General features: G+C 37.6%; 1 protein-coding gene across 1 annotated transcript in view; it reads right to left on the bottom strand.

Moving 5' to 3' along the window:
- kcnk3a (potassium channel, subfamily K, member 3a) overlaps window positions 1–10,094 on the bottom strand; it is a 33,696-nt gene extending 23,602 nt beyond the window's left edge. The window contains exon 1 of the mRNA XM_044170036.1: window positions 9,640–10,094. Within this exon, the coding sequence (XP_044025971.1) occupies window positions 9,640–9,922 (283 nt within the window). The 5' untranslated portion in view covers window positions 9,923–10,094. The remainder of the gene's footprint in view (window positions 1–9,639) is intronic.
- Between the last annotated feature and the right edge of the window lie 10,963 nt (window positions 10,095–21,057).

The raw sequence follows: 21,057 nt of genomic DNA, 5'->3' as shown, positions 1-21,057 counted from the left end.
TACTGTGTACTATTTTATTTGGTTAAACTCCAGTCAGCCCCCGCTGGATTATGAAGTCTAATAAATACAAAGGCATGTTTTGTTTAGTGAGTCAGGCAAGCACTCAACTTTCCATTGAGGCAGCAGAGCATAAAGCAGATGTAGAATAGGTAAACATTTGCTGGTCATGTGAACGGAGCAGCAGCAGCAGTGAGAGTCACTTCTATCAACTTTCTCAGACTTACTCCTTCAGATCCAGAACAGCAAAAAGCTCTCTCTCAGCCAATAATAGCTGAGGAGGTTTCTACGTTTCTCACTCACTTTGTACCTACAGCTCAGTGAAATTGGGGCTGGTGATGCTACAAATGTGAGTATAATTGTTTAGGTGCATCTTAATGAAAGAGACTGAATGTTGCAATTGCTGGAAATTACATGCAAATTCATTGAGCACTTTGACACAAAAGGACTTGTTTGCTTTGTGTCTAATTATTTATACAACTGTTGAGTTGTAGTGTGTTTTACTTTCCCTAGTGGTTCTGTAATGTTTACCCTATTCAATGACAACAGTTATAGTTACGAAACAAAGAACCTATTAAAATCCACTTTATTGGAGAGCTGCTGTCTTCATTAAAATTTGTTGCTCATTCAGGTCCACTTCAGAAAATTTAGTAGAAACTTTTAACAAACAAATCAACAAAGTTACCATCATAAGACGTTAATTTTGTGTCTTTATTATGTAATCAAAAAAATTGGTTTGAGAGCAAAACTAGACACAAAAGTAACTCCATGCATGTGTAAGTAAATAAGTAAATTTAATGTCTAGATCACCTTTCAAAACCAGAATTACAAAGTGCTTCACAGGTGCACATAAAATATAATGCCATGAAATACAACAAGAATTTCACGTAATAGTCAAACAGAAAGATAAAACAAAATAAAAAGAACAACATCAAACCATTGCAGTAAGACGTTATACAAATACTAGCCGATACAGGTGGGTTTTTGAAAAGCTTTTTGACCAAAAGATGTAGATGTAGATGTAAAAAAAACAAAAAACCTTAACCTTAACCTTAACCTATACTCATCATGTATAGGTTAAATACATGATGAGAGGACAGGCATCAAATGTATCTCTATGCCAGCACTAGCTGACAGCTGGTTGTCTTGTGCAGTGGTGGAAGTACATTTACTCAAGTACTGTGCAAAAGTACAATTTAAAGGCATTTGTACTTTACTTGAGTTTTTCCATTTTATACTACTTTGTACTTTTGCTACATTTTGGAGGCAAATATTGTACTTTTTACTCCACTACATTTATTTGACAACATTAGTCTTTGAAGTTACTTTGTAGATTCAGATTATTTATACAAAATATAAATCAACTAATAAATTATGACATATTATTATGGATTAAGGTACCCAGCAGTATATAAAGTACTTAACTTTAGCCCCATCTTTACCACCTGTCACATTAGTGATGCTTACACATTAATGAATCACTAATTATAATCCAGTGATATAATATATATTATTCTGAAATGGGCCATTCTGCATAAGGAGTCGTTTTGCTTTTGGTACTTTTAGTATATTTCAATGCTAATACTTGTGTACTTTTACATAAGTAATGTTTTGAATACAGGCCTTTTACTTTTACTTTACTATTTTTACATTGTGATATTGCTACTTTTACTTAAGTAAAATATCTGAGTACTTCTTCCAGCACTGGTCTTGTGTGCACCCTGACACTTTAGCATATACAGTGGAGTCTTATGTAGAAATCAGTAGTATAACATTTACCACTTCAAGACAAAGAGAGTCAGCAGGAGACATCTTTCTTTTACTGGGATTATTATCTATTTCTGTTTCAACAGTCAGTTCTAAACCATTCAATCTTTGAACTGCTACAGTGTCTCATTTCTATGACATAACATATTGTATTTTAGTGTTAGCATGCAAAAAGGGCTCATCTACTGGAGACACAGACATGATTATGGAACTGTAATGTATTGATTAACTTGACCAAAAGGGCCAAACACAGAAAAATTAAAGCAGTCATTACGGAGTAATCACAGGAGGTCACAAGATCAGTCTGATGGGTTGTAAGATGAACAAAAATATTTTTTCTGATCCAGAAAATTATTGTTTTGGAAATTTACCTTTTTCGTTTTTTCTTGTAGGCTACTTTTCAACAAGTCCTTCAAATTAAACAACAAAATATGTAGTTTGTCCATGCCCTCTAGAACGCCACAAAGAAGCATTTTCTGATCTGACGCCACTATCGACAGGATGACAAAAACGACTTGATTAGGTTTAGGGAACAATCATGGTTTGGGTTAAAATAAGTACTTTGTTAAGATTAGGAAAACACAGTAGTGGTTAGGGGACCATCATCATGCTTTAAAAAACTGTTGTCTGCTTGTTTGAAACAGGAAACAAACAACGATCTCCTGTATTAAAGTCTGATGATTTGTTAACAAATGTGTGGTGTGACATTTACTCATTACAGTGCATTTCATCATTTATAGTTATCCAGGCATGCCAGCATGTCAGCTTGTGAGTGATTTTTAATTACTTCTGAAGTGCTACAGAACAACCTACAGAGATGCTTTTACGTGATGATATTTCTCTTTCTACACTTTTGTGGATACGTCCCTCCCTGACCCTTTTCTCATACCACAACCAGTGTGTCTTATTCAGCTGAACACTTAAAGCTGTCTTTGTTTTGAGCTCTTCTTGTAACCTTAGTGGCGTAGAGCTGGGCAAAGCAAACAAAGGGAGCTTAGTCATCCTTTCAGCTCTTTAAGTTTTCAGTGACAGCACTGTGGCAGCACTAACTCAAACACTGTGAGTCCAATGCGCTTTCCTAATTAACGCATTGCTAACATGTACATATGTGTCACGCACGGTTTGTCCTGTGACCTTCACGACCTCAAAACTTGTAAAGTCTGCTGTGTAATTTCAGAAATACACTGGCATCAGTTACAACAGAACCTTCTTTCTTTTCTTTTGTAAAAAATTTATTTTTTTGCCAACACATTACATCTCAGTGTGTTTGCATGATGAGTGAGTAGGGCAGCGCCTCACTGCAGAGCACAACACTGGGTTATGCAAGTTTTGGGACCCCTTTATGCAAGCACCAGGGAGTCACAGTTACCTCCCAAATCACTTAAAACACAGCAGTAGCTCCGCAGCAGGACCAGGATCAATTCACCCCCAATTCAATTAAACTGTAAACTGAAACTGCTCTGGTTGATTGTAAACCATTCATTCTCAAATGATTTATTACCGATGGGCTGCATGAAGCATTTTCACAATTTTTGGAGCAATTTTAAAGAGTTTTGAGATGTGTCACCGTGAAAGCACTGCTCATAATAGAAGAAAGAAGTTCCATGAAAGAAAAAACAATCAAAAGCCTTGACAGTATTTCTTGGCTATAGTTCAAATGAACATAACAACCTCAATGAGTAGCCAAGCTCTGGTCTTAATCATGCAGCACTGCACAGGGAACTTAAGAAAACAAGTCAAGACAAGAGTATAAATACGCGCTAGTGGCTGTGTGGCTGTACTTATGCACAGTGGTGCTTGAAGCTAAATGGTAACACTAGCATGGCAACATGCTCACAATGACAATGCTAATGCACTGATGTTTAGCATGTATAATGGTGACCATGTTTATCACCTTAATCTAGCATGAAAGCATGCAAATGTTTTCCAATTAGCACAAAAGCTAAAGTGCAGCTGACAAATAGAAATTTTGACCTGATGAGGGCACAGGATGAGAAGTTAAAAATGATTGCAATTCATCCTGAGGGGAGCATGAACGACTGAACACAGTTTCATGGAAATCCATCTAGTTGTCGAGACATTTCACTCTGAAGCACAAATGTGAACTTCATGGTGGCGCTAGAGAAAAAGTCAGCGGTTCACCAAAGTCAGGAGGATACACATCATCTGGGAACCATGAATATTTTGTGTCAATCCATTTAGATGTTGAGATATTTTACAGATTACAGAATGATAAAAAAAGCTCTTCATTCTATTTGATGTGCTTGTACTTGATGAAAGCTACAGCATAACTTTATTTGTATTGTCACCTTTTTTTATATCTTTCAATGCCACCACGTCCACCTCTCCTCGGAGAAGTGCTGAAGTATCCATCTCCCTCTGTCTGTCTGATGATGATAGGTGCCCGTGTGGAATAGCTGGTGAGAGTTATATTCTTTGTGCACTCTACCACTTACTGCACTAACCTCTTAAGATGACTGAATAATAATGATGATACTAATGTAAGTAATTACCATTAATAATTCAGGATGTGCCCTCTAATTATGCAACGGCTGAAAATGGATTCATGCCTGGTGCCAAATCAAAGCCTCTGTCAGCTATGAAAATAGAAAAATGATCATGTATTTTATTCATTGTCAGTCCGCATATAGAAACATTAGATTCACTGACCCAGAGAGGATTTGCTGAGCACGTCTGCTCCTTTTCAGCGACAGCCTGCTTCACATTCACACACTAATGTGCTTCAACACTTGGTAGCTTCCCAGTACATCAACATCTGATGAACTGGTGGTGACAGAGCAACTAAACCAGAGCTGGAAGGGCTTCAGCTCTCTGATCCAAGCCACTTTTAACGTGATGGAAGAGTGTTGCCTGCTAACCAAGCAACAGATTTGCTGTCTGATGCTATTTTTTGGGATTATAGCGACTCATACAGATTGCATGCCCTGAATGCATTTGGATTCACTTCCTCTCTCTCTACAATAGATTCCATAATCTGTTCATAGACTACAGACGATGAGCGAAGCACTGAGCTCATGTCTATCGAATCAGCAAGAGGCAAACGGCCAAATGATCTTTGAACAAAAACTATTTAACAAGAGGTGATTCACAATAATAAAAATCCAAGCAAAGCTGGTGATTTTGAAAGAATGTTTTTCTAACTACAACCATATGGTGACTTTAAAGGGTCCTATTCTTAAAAAGAATTTTGTGTATGAGCCTAAGAGGAAGGTTAATGACTTCAGAGAATGGATATTAGACAAAAGGTCAGAAGTCAAAATGTATTTTTTATTTTGCAAGATTAATTATCCACAATTTTAAAGAACTAGATTTGCTGAAAAGGCAAAAAGAACATTCCTGTTAGTAGTTAAAGGGTCAGTTCACCCAAATTACAAAAAAAAAAACATATCGTCTCACTTACTTCTGGTGATATCTAACTGGTTTGGTTTCATTTGCCCAGGTTTTTTGTGATATGTAACTCTGAGATTTCTGCCTCCACCCCAATACAATGTAGGTGAATTTTGTTTAAAAATTTCAACATCGACATGTCTTTCCACAAACAGTGTCCTCATTAATCTGGATAATCCACAGACCACACATTTTTTTAGGGACAATTTTTTCGATAAAAAGTAGTTCAGATGAAAGGTCTGCCAGGTCTCGGATTATTCCAATTTTTCAGTTCTGTGACTGCCAAAACAAAATTCTATTCGCATCCATTGAATTTGGGTGAAGGCAAAGATCTCAGACACAGATATCTAAAAACCTGGAAAAATAAAATAGAAACTTTCTGCTTGGCTAGATTTCACTACAGGTATATATATATATTTTTTTTTTTTTTTTTTTGGGTGAACCAACCCTTTAAGTTCGCTGTTGTCATACACAAGACTATGTCAACATGTTCTTTTTTAAACCCATCCCTATCACCACACTAAAACATCAATATGATTTGTTTTCTGCAATATCTGCACATGGCAACTATGGTACAGTTAAGCTAAGTGGCTGCGGTCTACTTCTTGCACTGAACGTTAAATAAATAAATAAATTGTGAGGTGCATAACCATCCAGTATGAATGGAATTATTTGGGATACTGGGATGCAACAGATTCTATAGAGACATTCTTTGCAAGAAAGTAGTTCCAATCAAAACTGTTCATTGGAAGGTCTGTTTCTGGAAAGAGATATTACTGCTGAGATTTTAAATGTTATTTTTCAATGCTCTGAGCACCACAAATTGAAATTCCATTCACCTCCATTGAGGTGGAAGAAGAAATGTCAAAACTTGGCCACATAAAATCAAAACTTTCTGCCTGGCTCGATGCTACCAGAAGTAAGTGAGAAAATAAGTTTGTGTGTGTGTGTGTTTGGGTTAACTGATCCTTAAATATAGCTTCTATAAACATATTGTGATATCATATTGCGTATTACACAAAGACTACTGTATGTCAACATGACAAACCAGCCAAAGCTTCACATGTTCCTGCCCTTATCAGATGTGATACAGCACATCAGATAAAACACAGAGGATATGAGCCATGTCTTATTTGTAAGACAGTGTTTTCATGTTGTGTGTTTGTCCTCTACGTGTTCTAGATGATCTTGAACTGCAGCTGTGAGTGCTGCGGACACATACACTGACGTGGCAATGACAAGATGTGCACCCCCGGAGGTGGGTGACTGTGTTTGTGCCCACAAGAAAAGCCCCCTGAGCCCCAGACTTTTATCACACCTGGTTACCATGACCGTGCAGAGGAGCTCCCCCAATCTCCCGCCATCTTGACAGTGCTTTCTCATTCAAAGCTCATTTATTTTCCCCTTGTGATGTTTCTCACATCGGGTCAACCTTTCCCCCCCACAGTGGGTGAGTAAATGGACAGCCTGCCCTCAGCCTCCCCTTTCCTCTGTGAAAGTGATGACTGATTGCGCCTTCTCCTCCCTTCTTCACTTACATTTAATTATTAGTAGAGCATGCTGGGGCCAGATCTTGTCTTGTGTTACCCGCTTTCCACTGGCAGTCGTGCAGTTTAGAAATGTGAATTATATTTATTCATAGATTTCCAGGATATTATTTGTTCTCATGAAATCGTTATATACAATAAGAATTTCAAAATAGTCGGCTTCAGACTGACTCATTGCCTCTTTTGCTCTTTTTCAGAAACTAGATTTTTCATACAGAGCACGCTGTTTTCACATCAACTCTAGCACTCTGGTCCTTGGGGGTGTCCTGTGTTGGATCTGAATGTCCTGAGTCCTCATTTCTAAAATGACTTTAATTATAATTTCAAAGAATATGACAGGAAATAAGAGGTTTGCGTCTATTTTTGTACTTTGGTTGGTGACAGAAATAGTTTTAGCCTCTCTTTTATCATCATAAAAATTGAAATAAATCACAGCTTTAGCTCAGATTTTGCTTTATATAAAATCTTTACAAAGAATAGATGTTTCACCGTCGTATTAAGTATTTGGACTTCACTGTGAGACATGGCTGCATGATATTGTGTGTACAGTACAGTATCTACAGCGTTAATGTTGTGTGCCAGGAGGCAGATGGAACAGCGAGGGTCTGGTGTTGTCATTAATACTTAATGGCAGGCTGAAACGTCAGTCACTGTATTTGTAGCAGCCTCTTGGCTCACAATTACAGACACCTGGGGTTGGGTTAGTGTGCAATTAGTTGTCTGCATCTGATAGGGTTACAAGTCACAGGTCACTACTGACAACTGCCCCATCACTAAATACATGAGGAAGGCTCAGATAAGGAGATGGTGATAAGCAAAGCTTCTAAAGAGATGAAAAGAAGATGTTAAAGAGAGACTGTGTACCTTTTGTAAGAACAAATAACACAATCTCCTTCAAAAGCTGAATTTAAAAAAATTCTATACACTCAGGTGTTTTGCCACTACAGCCTTACTTGGTCTTCTTATGGTGGCTAATGTTAGCTAATGCTAGCAAACTTATAGATAGATGCTGTGTAACTGACATTAATGAGTACAACTCCTGACTTTATGACATTTTTTCTACTTGTGCATAGTGTTGCTTTAAAGGTACAACCCAAAAATGACGCATTATAAGACAAAGGTAAACAATGCACCCATCTTTTTGGTTTCATTTTCCTATATTTTAAATGTCTGGCTAAGTTAAGCTTGGAGTTGTAGTTACAAGCGGAGTGGTGTGCAAAGAAATGAAGTTGAATCACTAAAGCAAACAGGCTATAGTTGAAGGCTGTGCAATAAAGTGAGTAAAGAGCTGGGAGCCTTGTGTTGTTGTAGGGCCTTTTGGAGCACAAATAATGAGTAAGAGCACAAGAGAAGAGGCAAATTTATGTCTCATAACTTAAGTTTCCTTGAGCGTCTTCTCAAATGACAACATTTAGTTATGAGCAGCAGAATTTCATATTTGGAGAGAAGCTTATCCTTAATAGTCCTTGCTGCAGATTTGACTTTTCAATGCTGCAATTCAATAAAATGCTCAAGTATAAAAGGCTCTGATGACAACTTGTTTGTAGAACAATTTTCTCTGTGTTTAGTTTTTAAAAAAGTCTCCTCTCTGCCTAGTCTGTGTGAAGCAATATACACAGTGTTTCTACTGCAGTAATGGGGGCTCAAGCTGCCACCAATACCTCATGCTGATATGAAAAACTTGTGTCAGGGATGTTCAGTATTCAGATTATGTAAGATTATCTCATTTATGGTATTTTTAACCTTTTTTGCTGTCACTGTAATTATCATAGAATAATCCTGCAAACAGGAAGATGTTATAAGACTTTATGGAGTAATATTTTCATGGTATAAGCACCATATTCTTAAAATACAGTTGCAGGGGATTGATGGTACACCTGTTGTACTTCATACTGAGTTTATAAATAATATGACATTTTATGGTATTTCCTCCATCTGTGGTATCATTATAGCATATCATATTGTGACATGTACCTATGAGCATGTTTTCTATATCTCCAGCAGTGGTAGACTGTAACTAAGTACATAGTGCCATACTTCAGTAAGAATTTGAGGTACTTTACTTGAGTATTTCCATATCATGCTACTTTATACTTCTACTCCAGGGAAATATTGCACTTTTTGTTCCACTACCTTTATCTGACAGCTATAGTATAGCTATATTTCTCTGTTGATCTCATAAACTAAGATGCATTGTTATAAATTAAACTACCCAGTATATAAAATTGTTTAAATAATCTACAAGTGGACCAACTACAACAGCAAAATGAATGCATCAATAAAACAATAACATAATATGATATAATTAAACACTCACAGGTGCCATTTTTCTTCATCATGAGTAGCCTACTTTTATTTTTGATACTTTTAGTACATTTTGCTAATAATGCTCACATACTTTTACTTAAGTTACATTTTCAATGCTGGACTTGTAATGGAGTATTTTATATTGCAGTGTTGCTACTTTTACTTAAGTGGTAATCTGATAATTAAGTTAGTAGCTATCTGAGTACTTCCTTCACCATTGCATATTCTTAATAGTTGCAATTGTATGTCACTTTTTACTTTTTACTTAATACTTTATAAATATTCTCAATCTGTGGTTATAACTCAAATAATAATATAATGTTCCAATAAGTATTTATTTTAAGACCTCGGTTTTCAAAAGTGAGTTTGTGAAGATCAGTTCTTTTGTGGTGTCTGCTGTATTATTATAGATTATTATTATATATAATATTCCCTTTAGCATATAGAGTATTGCTGTTATGTTAGTGTCTTTCAATTCATTTCATAAGGGTTTGCAGTCATTGATCTGCATCAGATTAAACAGAAACCGACGTATAAAACAATGTATCAACTTTTTTCCACAGTAAAATAAAAGTCAAAGTTCCCACAGATGATATCAGTGATGCTCTCCTACCTATGGTCGTGATCACAGTGATGGCGAAGTAAAACGAGCCGGCGAATTTCCACTGCACCCCTGCTTTGTGCGGCTTCAGCTGCAGCACCACCTTCTCCAGCTCGTCAAAGCCCTCCGTGGACAAGTTGAACGTCTGGAGCAGCTCCGCTTTCTTCAGGTCCAGCTCCCTCCTGTCGCTCGTCTCCTTCATGGATTCCAGCGCGTCGAAGATCGCGGCGCCGACAATCAGGTAGGTGAAGGTGCAGATGATGAGGGCGAGGGTCCTCACGTTTTGCCTCTTCATGGTGGTGTGGTGTGTGTCAGGGGGACGGGCGGAGTGTCAGCGCGGGTCTGGAGGACGGGGAGCTCGGCTGGCTCATGGCTGTGCTGCTCTGACGGAGCAGAGAGGCTCTCTGATTACTTTATGAGCCGAGGAGCTGTTCATTCAGCACCACCCCTCCCTCCCACTAGAGGAATCCTCCCCCTGCATCCATCCATCCATCCATCCATCTCTCCCTTCGCCCTCAGAGTCAGTATTGCGTGTATCACAATTGTACCCGCATTGCAAAATACTGTGTGGACTGAGCTCTCGCTTCATTTTACTTGGTTGCATGTAACACATTTTAGCTGCAGTGGTAGAGAAATGATTCACATATTTTACTAAAGTAAAGGTAGCAATGCAACAATGTAAAAATACTCCACTACAAGTAAATTCCCTCTCATTACATTCAGAATCTTACAGAAGAGTACAGAAGTACTATCAGCTAAATGCTCTTAAAGTAAAAGGACTAAGTAAACGTAGCAATACCACAGTATTTGCTTCTGAGGTGTAGTGAAGTAGAATAAAGTTGCATGAAATGGAAATACTCAAGTAAAGTATAACTAACTTGAATTTAAAGAGTAAATGTACTTAGTTACATTCCACCAATGATTAAGTCCTGCATTCAGCATTTTATATTAAGGATCACACCAGTGTTTGTGCATCTTTTAGCCTGTTTACTACAAATCAGTCACATATTTTTGATTACAACCAACCAAAGAAAACAAATTTTTCATCATGTTCCATATCACATAAAAAGTTAAGTTTTATCACATAAACATACCTTTGTCTTTTGAGTTAAGTAATCCATAACAATAAATATCATGTATGCTTTCGTTATTATTAAGATAAAATGTTTATCAAGCTGAAGTTGTGAAGTGCAAAGTGATTTGAAATGTCACAACAATACTGTGCAAAAACAGAGGCCAGGCAACTCAACAGTGACAATTAGTGGACAGGTGAGGTGCCACAGAGTCTGCACAGACAAGATGCTTTAATCAAAAATGATTAAAATCCCCAAAAGTTATAATCCATAAAGTATATATTAATTAACCCCACTCTTAACATATCATCAACAAATAAGTGATAATCCAATAGCTATGCCATTTAAATAGTAATGCCATGTAATTATTTTATTATTATTATTATGTTACTCAACACCCTCAATAATAATCAGAAGGTTTATTAAATATATATATATACTTTAACTTTCTAATGAGAATTTTATGACCCAAAAATGAGGTTAAAGGCTACAAAAAGTTGAGAAATCCCCGCCCCAGCCCAACCTCAACTGATATACCTTATACCCTGAGCTGAAACAATTAGTTGATTAATCAATTAGTCCATCGGCAGAAAATTTATCAGCAACTATTTTGATAATCAATTTATCATTTAGGTCATTTTTCATGCCAAACATTCTCCTGTTCCAGTTTCTTAAATGTGATGATTTTCTCCTTTCTCCTTTCTCCTTTATATACATTTATCACTATTTTCTGACTAAAACAACGGACTCAACTAAATTTTAACTAACTTTAACTCCCTAAAACGTAACCAAAAAAGTATAACATAGCAGGGTACTCACTGTTTAGTGGATATAATATGTTTTTTGTAGGAAATCATATCAGTTCCTATGAGACTATGTGGACTACAGCAGCCTTGTTTTGATGACCACTGAGCTACTTCAGCAGAGCAGCTGGGGGTAAAAAGCCCCGTTATTCATTCACATTCACTCCTGTGAGAGGGTTGGGTTTTTTTAAATGAAAGGAAACTTCTCCATTTATGAGTGATGCTCTCAACATGACTCACCACAAAACTTCCAGGATCCAGCTGTTACTTTGGCTCCAAGGAAAACTCAAATGTCTGCTCTTTGACTTTCCCTTTCCCCTGGACAACAAGGCAATACCAGAAGCATTTTTTTCAAACTTGAGAGTAAATAAACCTCATATGAAAGTTTCCAACTTTGCTAAAATATTGTATGTTTACACTGTCTGGCAATTTACTGCCAGACAGCTACTGCTAAGATGTGTGTGTGTGTGTGTGTGTGTGTGTGTGTGTGTGTGTGTGTGTGTGTGTGTGTGTGTGTGTGGGTGTGTTTAAGCAGAAAGAGAAGCACATGATGATGATGATTTGACGCAGAGAGACAAAATGTCAAGTGAAAATCTAACTGGGGCCAAATTTGATGACCTTCAATGTCACTGGTTTCCAGTCGGTGGTTCCCTGATGTGTTGTACGTCATTGGGAGATGGAGACTCTGTGTGGCGAGGACACTATGAAGAGGTCAAGGCAATCCCGATCAGATTTCATTGTTTTTTATTATTGCTGGTTTTTCATCACAAACAAATGCTTTCTTTTGGGGCAAAGAGTATAGACATTATTTTCATAGTTTTGTTGTTGCTCTACTGAAACACCAGGTAGTTCTTTCATGGGTAATAAAATGCTTTTATTTTCAGCTTTTGAGTGATAAAAAATATATTTCCATCTGACTGTGAGCTTAGTTGTTAATTCTCCAATGTTCCATTACAGAGAATCACGCACATCCTTACTACCTAAAACATATCTATAACCGTACCTCTACCAATCTGTGCTGCACCTCACCTGCTCCGTCATTGACTGATAGATCCTGGTCAATCTGAAGTTCCACATGGTGAGCCGGCCCAAAAATAGCTCTTGCTTCAATAACCAGATCAGTCAAGTCAACCGTGACTGAGCCTGCATAAATCCTCCCTTCACAAACTGAAGTGCTGCATGCCTCGGCCCGATCAATACATCAATTAATCCATGACACTTTCAAAAAATGCTCTTTGGAAGGTAAAGACAAAGGACATTAAATAGCATCTGTGCCCCTTCTCATGTCTACAAAGGCTTTTTTATTTATACAGTATAAAAAAAATCATATCTTTAGGATGGAAATGGTTAAAATGGTTATTGGCTCAATCAAGATACAAGACAGAAAGATTATGTCTCCATTATTAAATCAATAAGCTATAGATGTCAATAATAAAATTAAATAAAGAATGATTAACGTACGAGTACGTACTTCCTGATTTCTCCAGCCTTTCTATGACTCCTGTAATTTCCTGGGCACTGTAGGTTTTGGCAAATGTTACTCAAACAGGAGTAAATAGTGCATTTGTTGGGACTATTTTCAGCTGTGGATTAATACACATTTGGTGCTTTAGAAAGTATGGCAGCAGGACGGTGTATGTGGGATAAACTTACAATAAACTAGAGTGTCCATGTTCATCATAATGAAAGAACATGTCACCCAGTGCAATACTGTGGTTTATTGGTGTGTTTTTAATAGTTTTTGGACAACAATGAAGCTCTTTGGCACAGAGGATTAAGTTACATCAGGGTTTTGGTATTTGGGATTTGTTGACAAGAAAAATATAGAATATCACCCCACTCATCTTTTAATTGTTACAGTTACAATCTGCCAACAGTGGTGACACCCTAACAGGTATTAATGTCACCCTGCAATGCCAAGGTGGTTAAAGGCAAATGAGAAACGACTTTACAAGCTAACAGACCACAAGAAATAAAAACAAATGTTTTTAATATGGTGCTCTGTTTTGTGTATGTGTGTGTGTGTGTGTGTGTGTTATTTATTTCTCAGGTTGGCTGCCTATCTGAAATAAAAGGGTTGGTCTCAGCTGTAGAGTCCTGCAGACCTGCAGGGCTTCAGCTGCAGGCCGGTCAGCTCTCTGCGTATCCTCCACTGCGTAATCACCAATACATCCTCATGAGCCTGAGCACTTCCTGCAGCCACTGACCCATCACACAAAATTTTCCAGTGGCAGGTTCTGACCCCCGGCGGTTTGAGCAGGGGATCAAGCCTGGACCCTCATTACTGTGATTTTGGAGAGGCTGCAAAGTCCACACTGAAGTCAGAGCTCTGATGTACTTTGAACCTCCTGGGTGTTCAAAATGGAAACCTCCAAAAATTACACTGCTGCATTCCTCAGTTTCCACTGAGGAAAAATAATAAGTAAGTAGGTTAGATATTGATTTTATTGTTCTTTTATTTATGCTCTGGTGCTTTTAAATAGGTGTCTGAAAATTAAACATCCATTTTTAATGACTCAACTGAGAGGGAATCTCCAGACACACACTGTAAATCATGTGACACTGCAAAATGGCATTTACTAATTGCAAAACTAAAGCCCTTTGCAATATTTATTTGATCTCTGAAGCTTATTTATCTGAGACTAAACAAGTCAAGTAAACAGGGAAACCCAGCAGACATAATAAGTGTCACAGTGTATTTGCTGTGCATCTCTAAACTGTGATTTAGCTGTGATTCATCCCCTCTCACATGAACAGGCCTTCGGTTTGATGACATTCTCTTTTGAAATGTGTCCTCTGTGATATGCAAAGACACTCAGGCAGGTCACCAGGCACCACGTGTGACTCCATCCGAGCTGGAAGAAGAAGTGTGACCTCGCAGCAAAGTTAGCAAACCTTATCCTTACTTTACAAGGCATCTCACTCCAGGTTTGTGACAGAGCTTTAACAGAAGTGTAAAAAAGAAACTCTTAAAACCCACATACATTACACTGTGCTTTAACACTCAAGCAGGATCAACAGTATATAGATATAGATGCTGATGGTCAAAAATACATTAACTTTACATCAACATGACCTGATTAACCTGCTTGGTGGCCCTTAGCTGGGGGGCCCCTATTGAGCGTTGTCCCCCCTTCTTCTCAGTGCATTGTGTGTCATCTTTTAGTAAACAAATTATTTTATCATTACTATTTCTGTGCATTTTATGCCTTTATTAGAATGATATGCAACAAAGGTCCTGAGGACATTATAGTTCATGGTCAGCACCTTACACCTAGGTCACTTGGATGCCCCACAAATAAACAAATTTAACACAAATTTATTTAAGTAATAAGTGGTTTTGAAATAATTAGTCGTTCAATTGATCCATCGATCAACAGAAAATTAACTGACAAGAATTTTGATAATTGTTTAAGTCATTTATCGATCAAAAATGCCAAATATTTAGTGGTTCCAGCTTTGAAAATGTCAAGATTTTCTTTATCGAGCAACCATTGTAGATTAAAATTGGGTTGGTCAGACAAAACAATCAATTTGAAGATGTCACCTTGGGCTGTGGGGACAATGTAAGGTGCATTTTTCACTTTTTTAGGGCAAGTTAAAGCAGCCCAGTCGCCAGAATAAAATGTGGCCATTGTACATTTCTGCAAACCATGGATACATTAAATGTCTAAGTTTTAATATGTATAATAAGCCTACGTATCATATCAACATTTCTACAATACGTATCATATGGAAAGTGACGTAGTTCAGATGACGACCTCGGTGGAGGTGGACGATTGGGTGGTGGGACAGAATGCAAGTCAGATGGCTGGAGTTGGAAAAGTAGCAGAGACCCGCGTTTGAGACCATTGTTAGCTTCCCATTTCAACCGACAAAACAGGACATTTGTAGTCATTTTTAAGGCGACAAAACCGGGTATTTTAAACCAAATCATGATCTTTTCCTAAGTCTAACCAAGTGGTTTTTGTGCTTAAACATAAGCAGACCTTAACCACAGCATTTGAAACGCAGAGATTCAACGTGTCCATGGTTTGCAACAATGGAAAATGCCAACATTTTATTCTGGCAATTGGGTTGTTTAAGGACTAAGCGATTTAACGCTTAATTCTAAATTAATTAACAGATTAATGGAGAATGAAAATAGTCATTTGCAGCCCTAGTAACATGTATGACTACATTTTGACACAGGACAAGTGTGTCCAAGTTGTGTTCAAGACTAGACCTCAAAATTAGAAAGTAATATGGGACCCAGATAAAGGCCATTATCATTTCAGTTGATATTCTAATTTAGTTCCTGGGACAGAAGCCAGCTTTGCCCATTGGATAATCCAGCATTGCACACCAACAGTAAAACTGTTTGTCCTGAAAGAGGGATCCCTCCTCTGTTTTTCCTTCCGAACCAACAGTCTAAGGATAGAAGGAATCGTATGTTGAACAGATTGTAAAGTCCTTTGAGGCAAATGTTTTGATTGTGGGCTGTATAAATAAAATTGACTTGACTTGACTTGACTTGTTGAAAGAATGTTGAATTGTGTTTTTGTGTGTTTGTGTAACACTCATGAACAGAGAATAAACTGTTGCTGTGCCTCTGCATGCGATCAGTAAAAACACGCAGGTGTGTCTGTAAATGCTGAGTACAAAACAAGTTTATTCTCTTCTGCAGATTAATCTAGCATCTTTAAACGGGTCACTGACGATTGATCAGTCCTTTTGTGAATGTTCCATTCACAAATTCCCAGTTGACTTTCTTTAGCACTTACAGTAATTAGCTAACTGAAAAACTCAGAGGGAAAAGAAAAATCCATACCTCCTATAGGAATAATGCCCATTGATTGATTTTGAGACTACCCAGGTGAAAATAACTCCAACTGAACATGTACACACACATATTCGCATAAAGTCCTACATACACACACACACGCACAACTAGTATGTTAGCTGCACATGTTAGTTCTTGTACTCGTTGGAAGGGCTTGGGGTGTATAAGGCTGACTAAACATCACTGGAGAGCACATTACATAATGCCATGATATGAGGATCATTAAGGCCACGGAGACAGGAGCCACCCCAACCCCCCCCAGTCTGCACCCTCGCCTCTTCCCTACCAGCAAAGCATCCTGGGAGGGGTGCCCTTCAGCTGCCTACATCTGATTACATGAGGTTCAACATGCCCTGCAGCTTCCTGCTGACATTCAATTAAAGTCTTTCATTTTCCTATCATTTGCCCTGCCTCCATGACTCTGCTGCCGCTTCTGCTGTCATTTGATAATTATTGCAAACATCCCTCCAATTAGAGGTGAATCTATATATTAGCCTCAGCACCCCAGTGAGTGCAATACACCTGCACTGCTCTTCAGGATGACATGCTGTAATGTAGATATTGTAGATTTATTTTAGCAGTGGGAAAGTAGGAGAGCAGCAGTAAGAGTGGTGACCTGACTGGTCAGAAGGTTCTGGTTCATGTTCACATCTCTCCTGAAGACCTTTGGATATTTTGTTATGGTTGAGTTGTAACACTGAACCATGTGATTCTGGGTCAAACCTAAAGTCATTATGCATGAAATTGGCTGATTTCAAAATTGATTGCTTTATCTGAGAGATTACACATAATTTTCTGTCTAATTGGGAAATCTATTGACTTGTCAAACTATGGATGCTTAACAATATCAATATCACTGTCCCAATTCCATATTATAATGTATACTAATATTAATAATAAATTAAATATTAACATTAATGTTAATCCTAAAAAGCATACTTTATTTACTAATCATGATGGTGCCTATTTTGGCAGGCAATATACAAGTAATTTGCCTAATGTTTATGTGACTGGATAGATGTTCAACAGAGCTATTGTCAGTTAAACAAATTTCAATTTCAAATTTGAAAACTTCACAAAAACCAGTTGGTCAACTGCTTTGGTCCAGACTGAAATATTCCAACATGTATTGGATGGATTGCCATGAAATTTTGTACAGATATTACTGTTCCCCAGAGGATGATTTTCAATGACTTTGTGATCCTCTGACCTTTCCTCTAGCGCCACCAGCAGGATAAAATGTTCACTTATTCAGTGATGTAGCTTGACATTGGGACAAAATTTTGTACAGACATTCATGGTTCCCAGACGATGAATCCATAAGACTTTACCGATCCCCTAACCTTTCATCTAGCGCCGTCAGAAGTTAAAAATGTTTGTCCAATACTTTATTATTGGTTTATGAAAAAAACGTGCAAAACTAATGACATTCCCATCATCCTCAGCTGTACTTTGTGTTTAGTACTAATTAGCAATGTTAGCATGCTAAAATGCTAAACTAAGGTAGTGAATATGGTAAACCATATACAGTAGCCTACCTGCTAAACATCAGCACATTAGCATTGTCATTGTGAGCATGTTAGCATTTAGGTCAAAGCACTGCTGTGCACAATGTACATACAGCCTCACAGAGCTGATCAGGCAACATCCACTCCTCTGCTGCTCTAAGGACACTCTTGTTTTACATGCAGTAAGACGAATGCATCTGCTTTTGTATGAACCCTGACCTGTCATCCCACAGTCTGTCTCAGTCTCTGTCCTTCCCAACAAGTCATCCCTGCTGCCTGCATTACCACCATCCACTCTAATGAACACTGTCACATGTCTGATGTGATATTACATAACACTTGTCTCTCTATATGAATATTTCAGCAGTGATTACCCACCCTGTCACCAGTTTTTCTTCCCATAGATCCACAGTAAACATTGACGGCATGACTCTCGTTAAACTTTAAGCGTGAAAGGTCACGTATCGGCACTGAGTTGTTGATGTAGCTCGAAATGGATCAATGGCACACAAAATACCAGGGATACATTTATAAGTCATGAGCAAATGAGGACGCCAGGAGCTCTTCAGGAATGATCAGGCCAAAGAATAAACTCCTGTGGGTGAAAAGAAATTATATAAATGTACGTGGCTCATTATGCAATTAGGTATAATTGATGGCAGTTCAAATTATAGCAAGGATGATTACTTTCTTTTACTTTAGAAGTCATGGAACAGAAAAGCTATTTATATATATACTATAAATATGTTGAAAGTACAAATTATTAGCAATAATTGATGTTTTCATACAGGTGATGTCCTGTGAACAGGTGAATGCCAGACAAAGCCATTATCTTCTGTTAATTTCCCTTATTAAACGTGTTGACAGGTCTGGATCTCACTGTCAAGCTTTTGCTCTTGATATTTCCCATATTCAAAACTGAAGTCTAATATAGCTCAATTTAATAAGAAAAAAAGGATAAATGCACAATGAGTGAGTGACAACCTTTTCACTCTCTCATAAGGTACTCTGAGGTTACAGCGTTTGATCGGCTGGCCCTCCTGTGATATTGATGGATGCTAATGATTGAAAGAGTAAACTTGGGGTTCTTGCTGCAGAGTCAGCGTCCCACTGAGTGACACATCTGACACATGGTAATGAGACACTTAACAGCTAGTTAGATTTCCAGCTGAGCTTCCAGTGGACTGGACATGAGACTGTCAGTCTGTCTGTCTGTCTGTTGTCTCTCAGGTCATTATCTTTCAAACTAACACAAATGTTTATTGTTGTTTAGACGTTCCTCGGACATGTCTTTTGAAGAGGTTAATTACACAATTTCAGTAAATATCAGAGTTAAGATTTCAGATGAATTAAGGTTATAACAGATAATTCTTTTCAGTAAATGCACTTCAGAGTTTGTCTTGTATCCAGCTACTGACTCAAATAACAAGTCTATTTTTCTTCAGTGTTTGCACTGAAACACAGAAGTATTTTTCCCCATCATATAAAAGGTTTAGGTCACTGATTCTCAACAACTGTGCTGGTCTATGCAGTGGAGAATATCTACAGACATATATAGTTGACCAGAAATAAGCATAATATTTTTAAGTTGAGTTATGTATTAATTCATTTGTTGGTTTATTCACAGGGACAGAATCAGAATCAGAAATACTTTATTGATCCCCGTAGGGAAACTCTTTAGAGCACACAATAAACACTGCTGTAAATGTGTCAGTTATCCAAAAGGCTATTTTTCATCTGTGGTACCTGGGCTATAGATTTCTGGAAATCAATGGTTTTATTATTAACTTAATCGCTTTTTAATCTTCATTGAACGCACTTGTTTGGTCTTGGCTTACTATCCAGTGCTGAGATCGGAAAATGCTGATAACACCTTATTGAAATTATTAATTTCAGAGTGGAATATGTCCTCAATTCAGTCTTTGGAGCAAAGTACAGAATGATATATTTTCAAGTACAGTACATACAATACTTACAGATGTTGACTGTGAAGTTTTAGCCAGAGTCCTCCTGATGTTTTTCAGTGTTTTACGCTTTAGCTATGACAGCTTTTAAATGTGTTGTTCTACACTCCTAATACAGTATGTGGCTGTTTTTTCCTGCTAAAGATCTAGGAAGAGGATTGGATTACACTTAAAATCACTCTTTGAATCACTCTTTGACTCTTAAAATCACTTAAAATGACTCACCTTGAACTTATACCTAAATGTGTGATCCAACCACCACTGAACCCACAGTTAAATAAATAAACAACTGACTTGACATGATGATCTCCAAGTGGCACTGGAAGACAACTTCCACACTCAATTTTATTGAAATGAAAAGATGGAGCTTTTAAAGTTGGACTCAAGTTGGATTCATTTTGTCAATGTTTCCAACGTTGTGCTGAATTTCAGAAAATTCTGTACAGTCAGCTGTTTCATTGCAGTGGTCATTTCCACATTTTTATGAAAGATATTTTAAGTTTTCTCTCAGTGGTAGCTATTCATGCACAATGACAATGACATATCCATCTCTTAGCATCCAACAGAAAAAGTCTGTCACAACTTCCTTTATGTTTCCAATAAGAGGGAGTTGGTGATTAGCATTAGCATGACAAGCAATAAGTGTCATTGTGGTCAAACCAACCTCAAATTTCATCAAGTAAAAAGATATGTCTGGTAAGTGCAGTGCAAAAACACATGAGATGATCATCAAACTAAAGAAAAACCAGTTTGTTTGCAAAATACAGAATGTGAGTGTTCGATACTCGCATTGCATTTAGAGGCAGGATTTATTTTTTCTGAACTGACATCTGTTTCCACGATCTGGCTGTCAATCTTCCTTCTTAACTTTTTGCACTCATGCACTGGTCATAAGGGACTGTGTGAGTGAGTCACACTGATTGCTGTCTGTAATTGATTGCACTGCTGTCCTGTTCCCCCTCATGGCAAACAAGTTCAACAAGTCACTTTTTTTAAATAGCATCACCAAATGTTCAGAGGGTGTATTTAAGAAACACCATGTTGATTCTTTTTTCTCACATGAAAAACAACTTTATTTCAACAACAATACTGTAGCTACACTCAGACAGGCTTGTTCTCTGTGTTTCTCTAAAAATCATTGTACTGCATTTTGTTCATCATGTTTTGATTGCATTCCAGGCAGTAAAACCTTCATGTGACCTTAGGGCCACTGCTGCTTTCTTCAAGTAAAGCTGATGGTATGAAAGAAGTTAACTCAGG

This window comes from Siniperca chuatsi, linkage group LG16 (assembly GCF_020085105.1).
Source record: "Siniperca chuatsi isolate FFG_IHB_CAS linkage group LG16, ASM2008510v1, whole genome shotgun sequence".
In the NCBI taxonomy this organism is placed as follows: Eukaryota; Metazoa; Chordata; class Actinopteri; order Centrarchiformes; family Sinipercidae; genus Siniperca; species Siniperca chuatsi.
The sequence above is the reverse complement of the archived record's forward strand: the minus strand, read 5'-3'. Positions and strand labels throughout refer to the sequence as shown.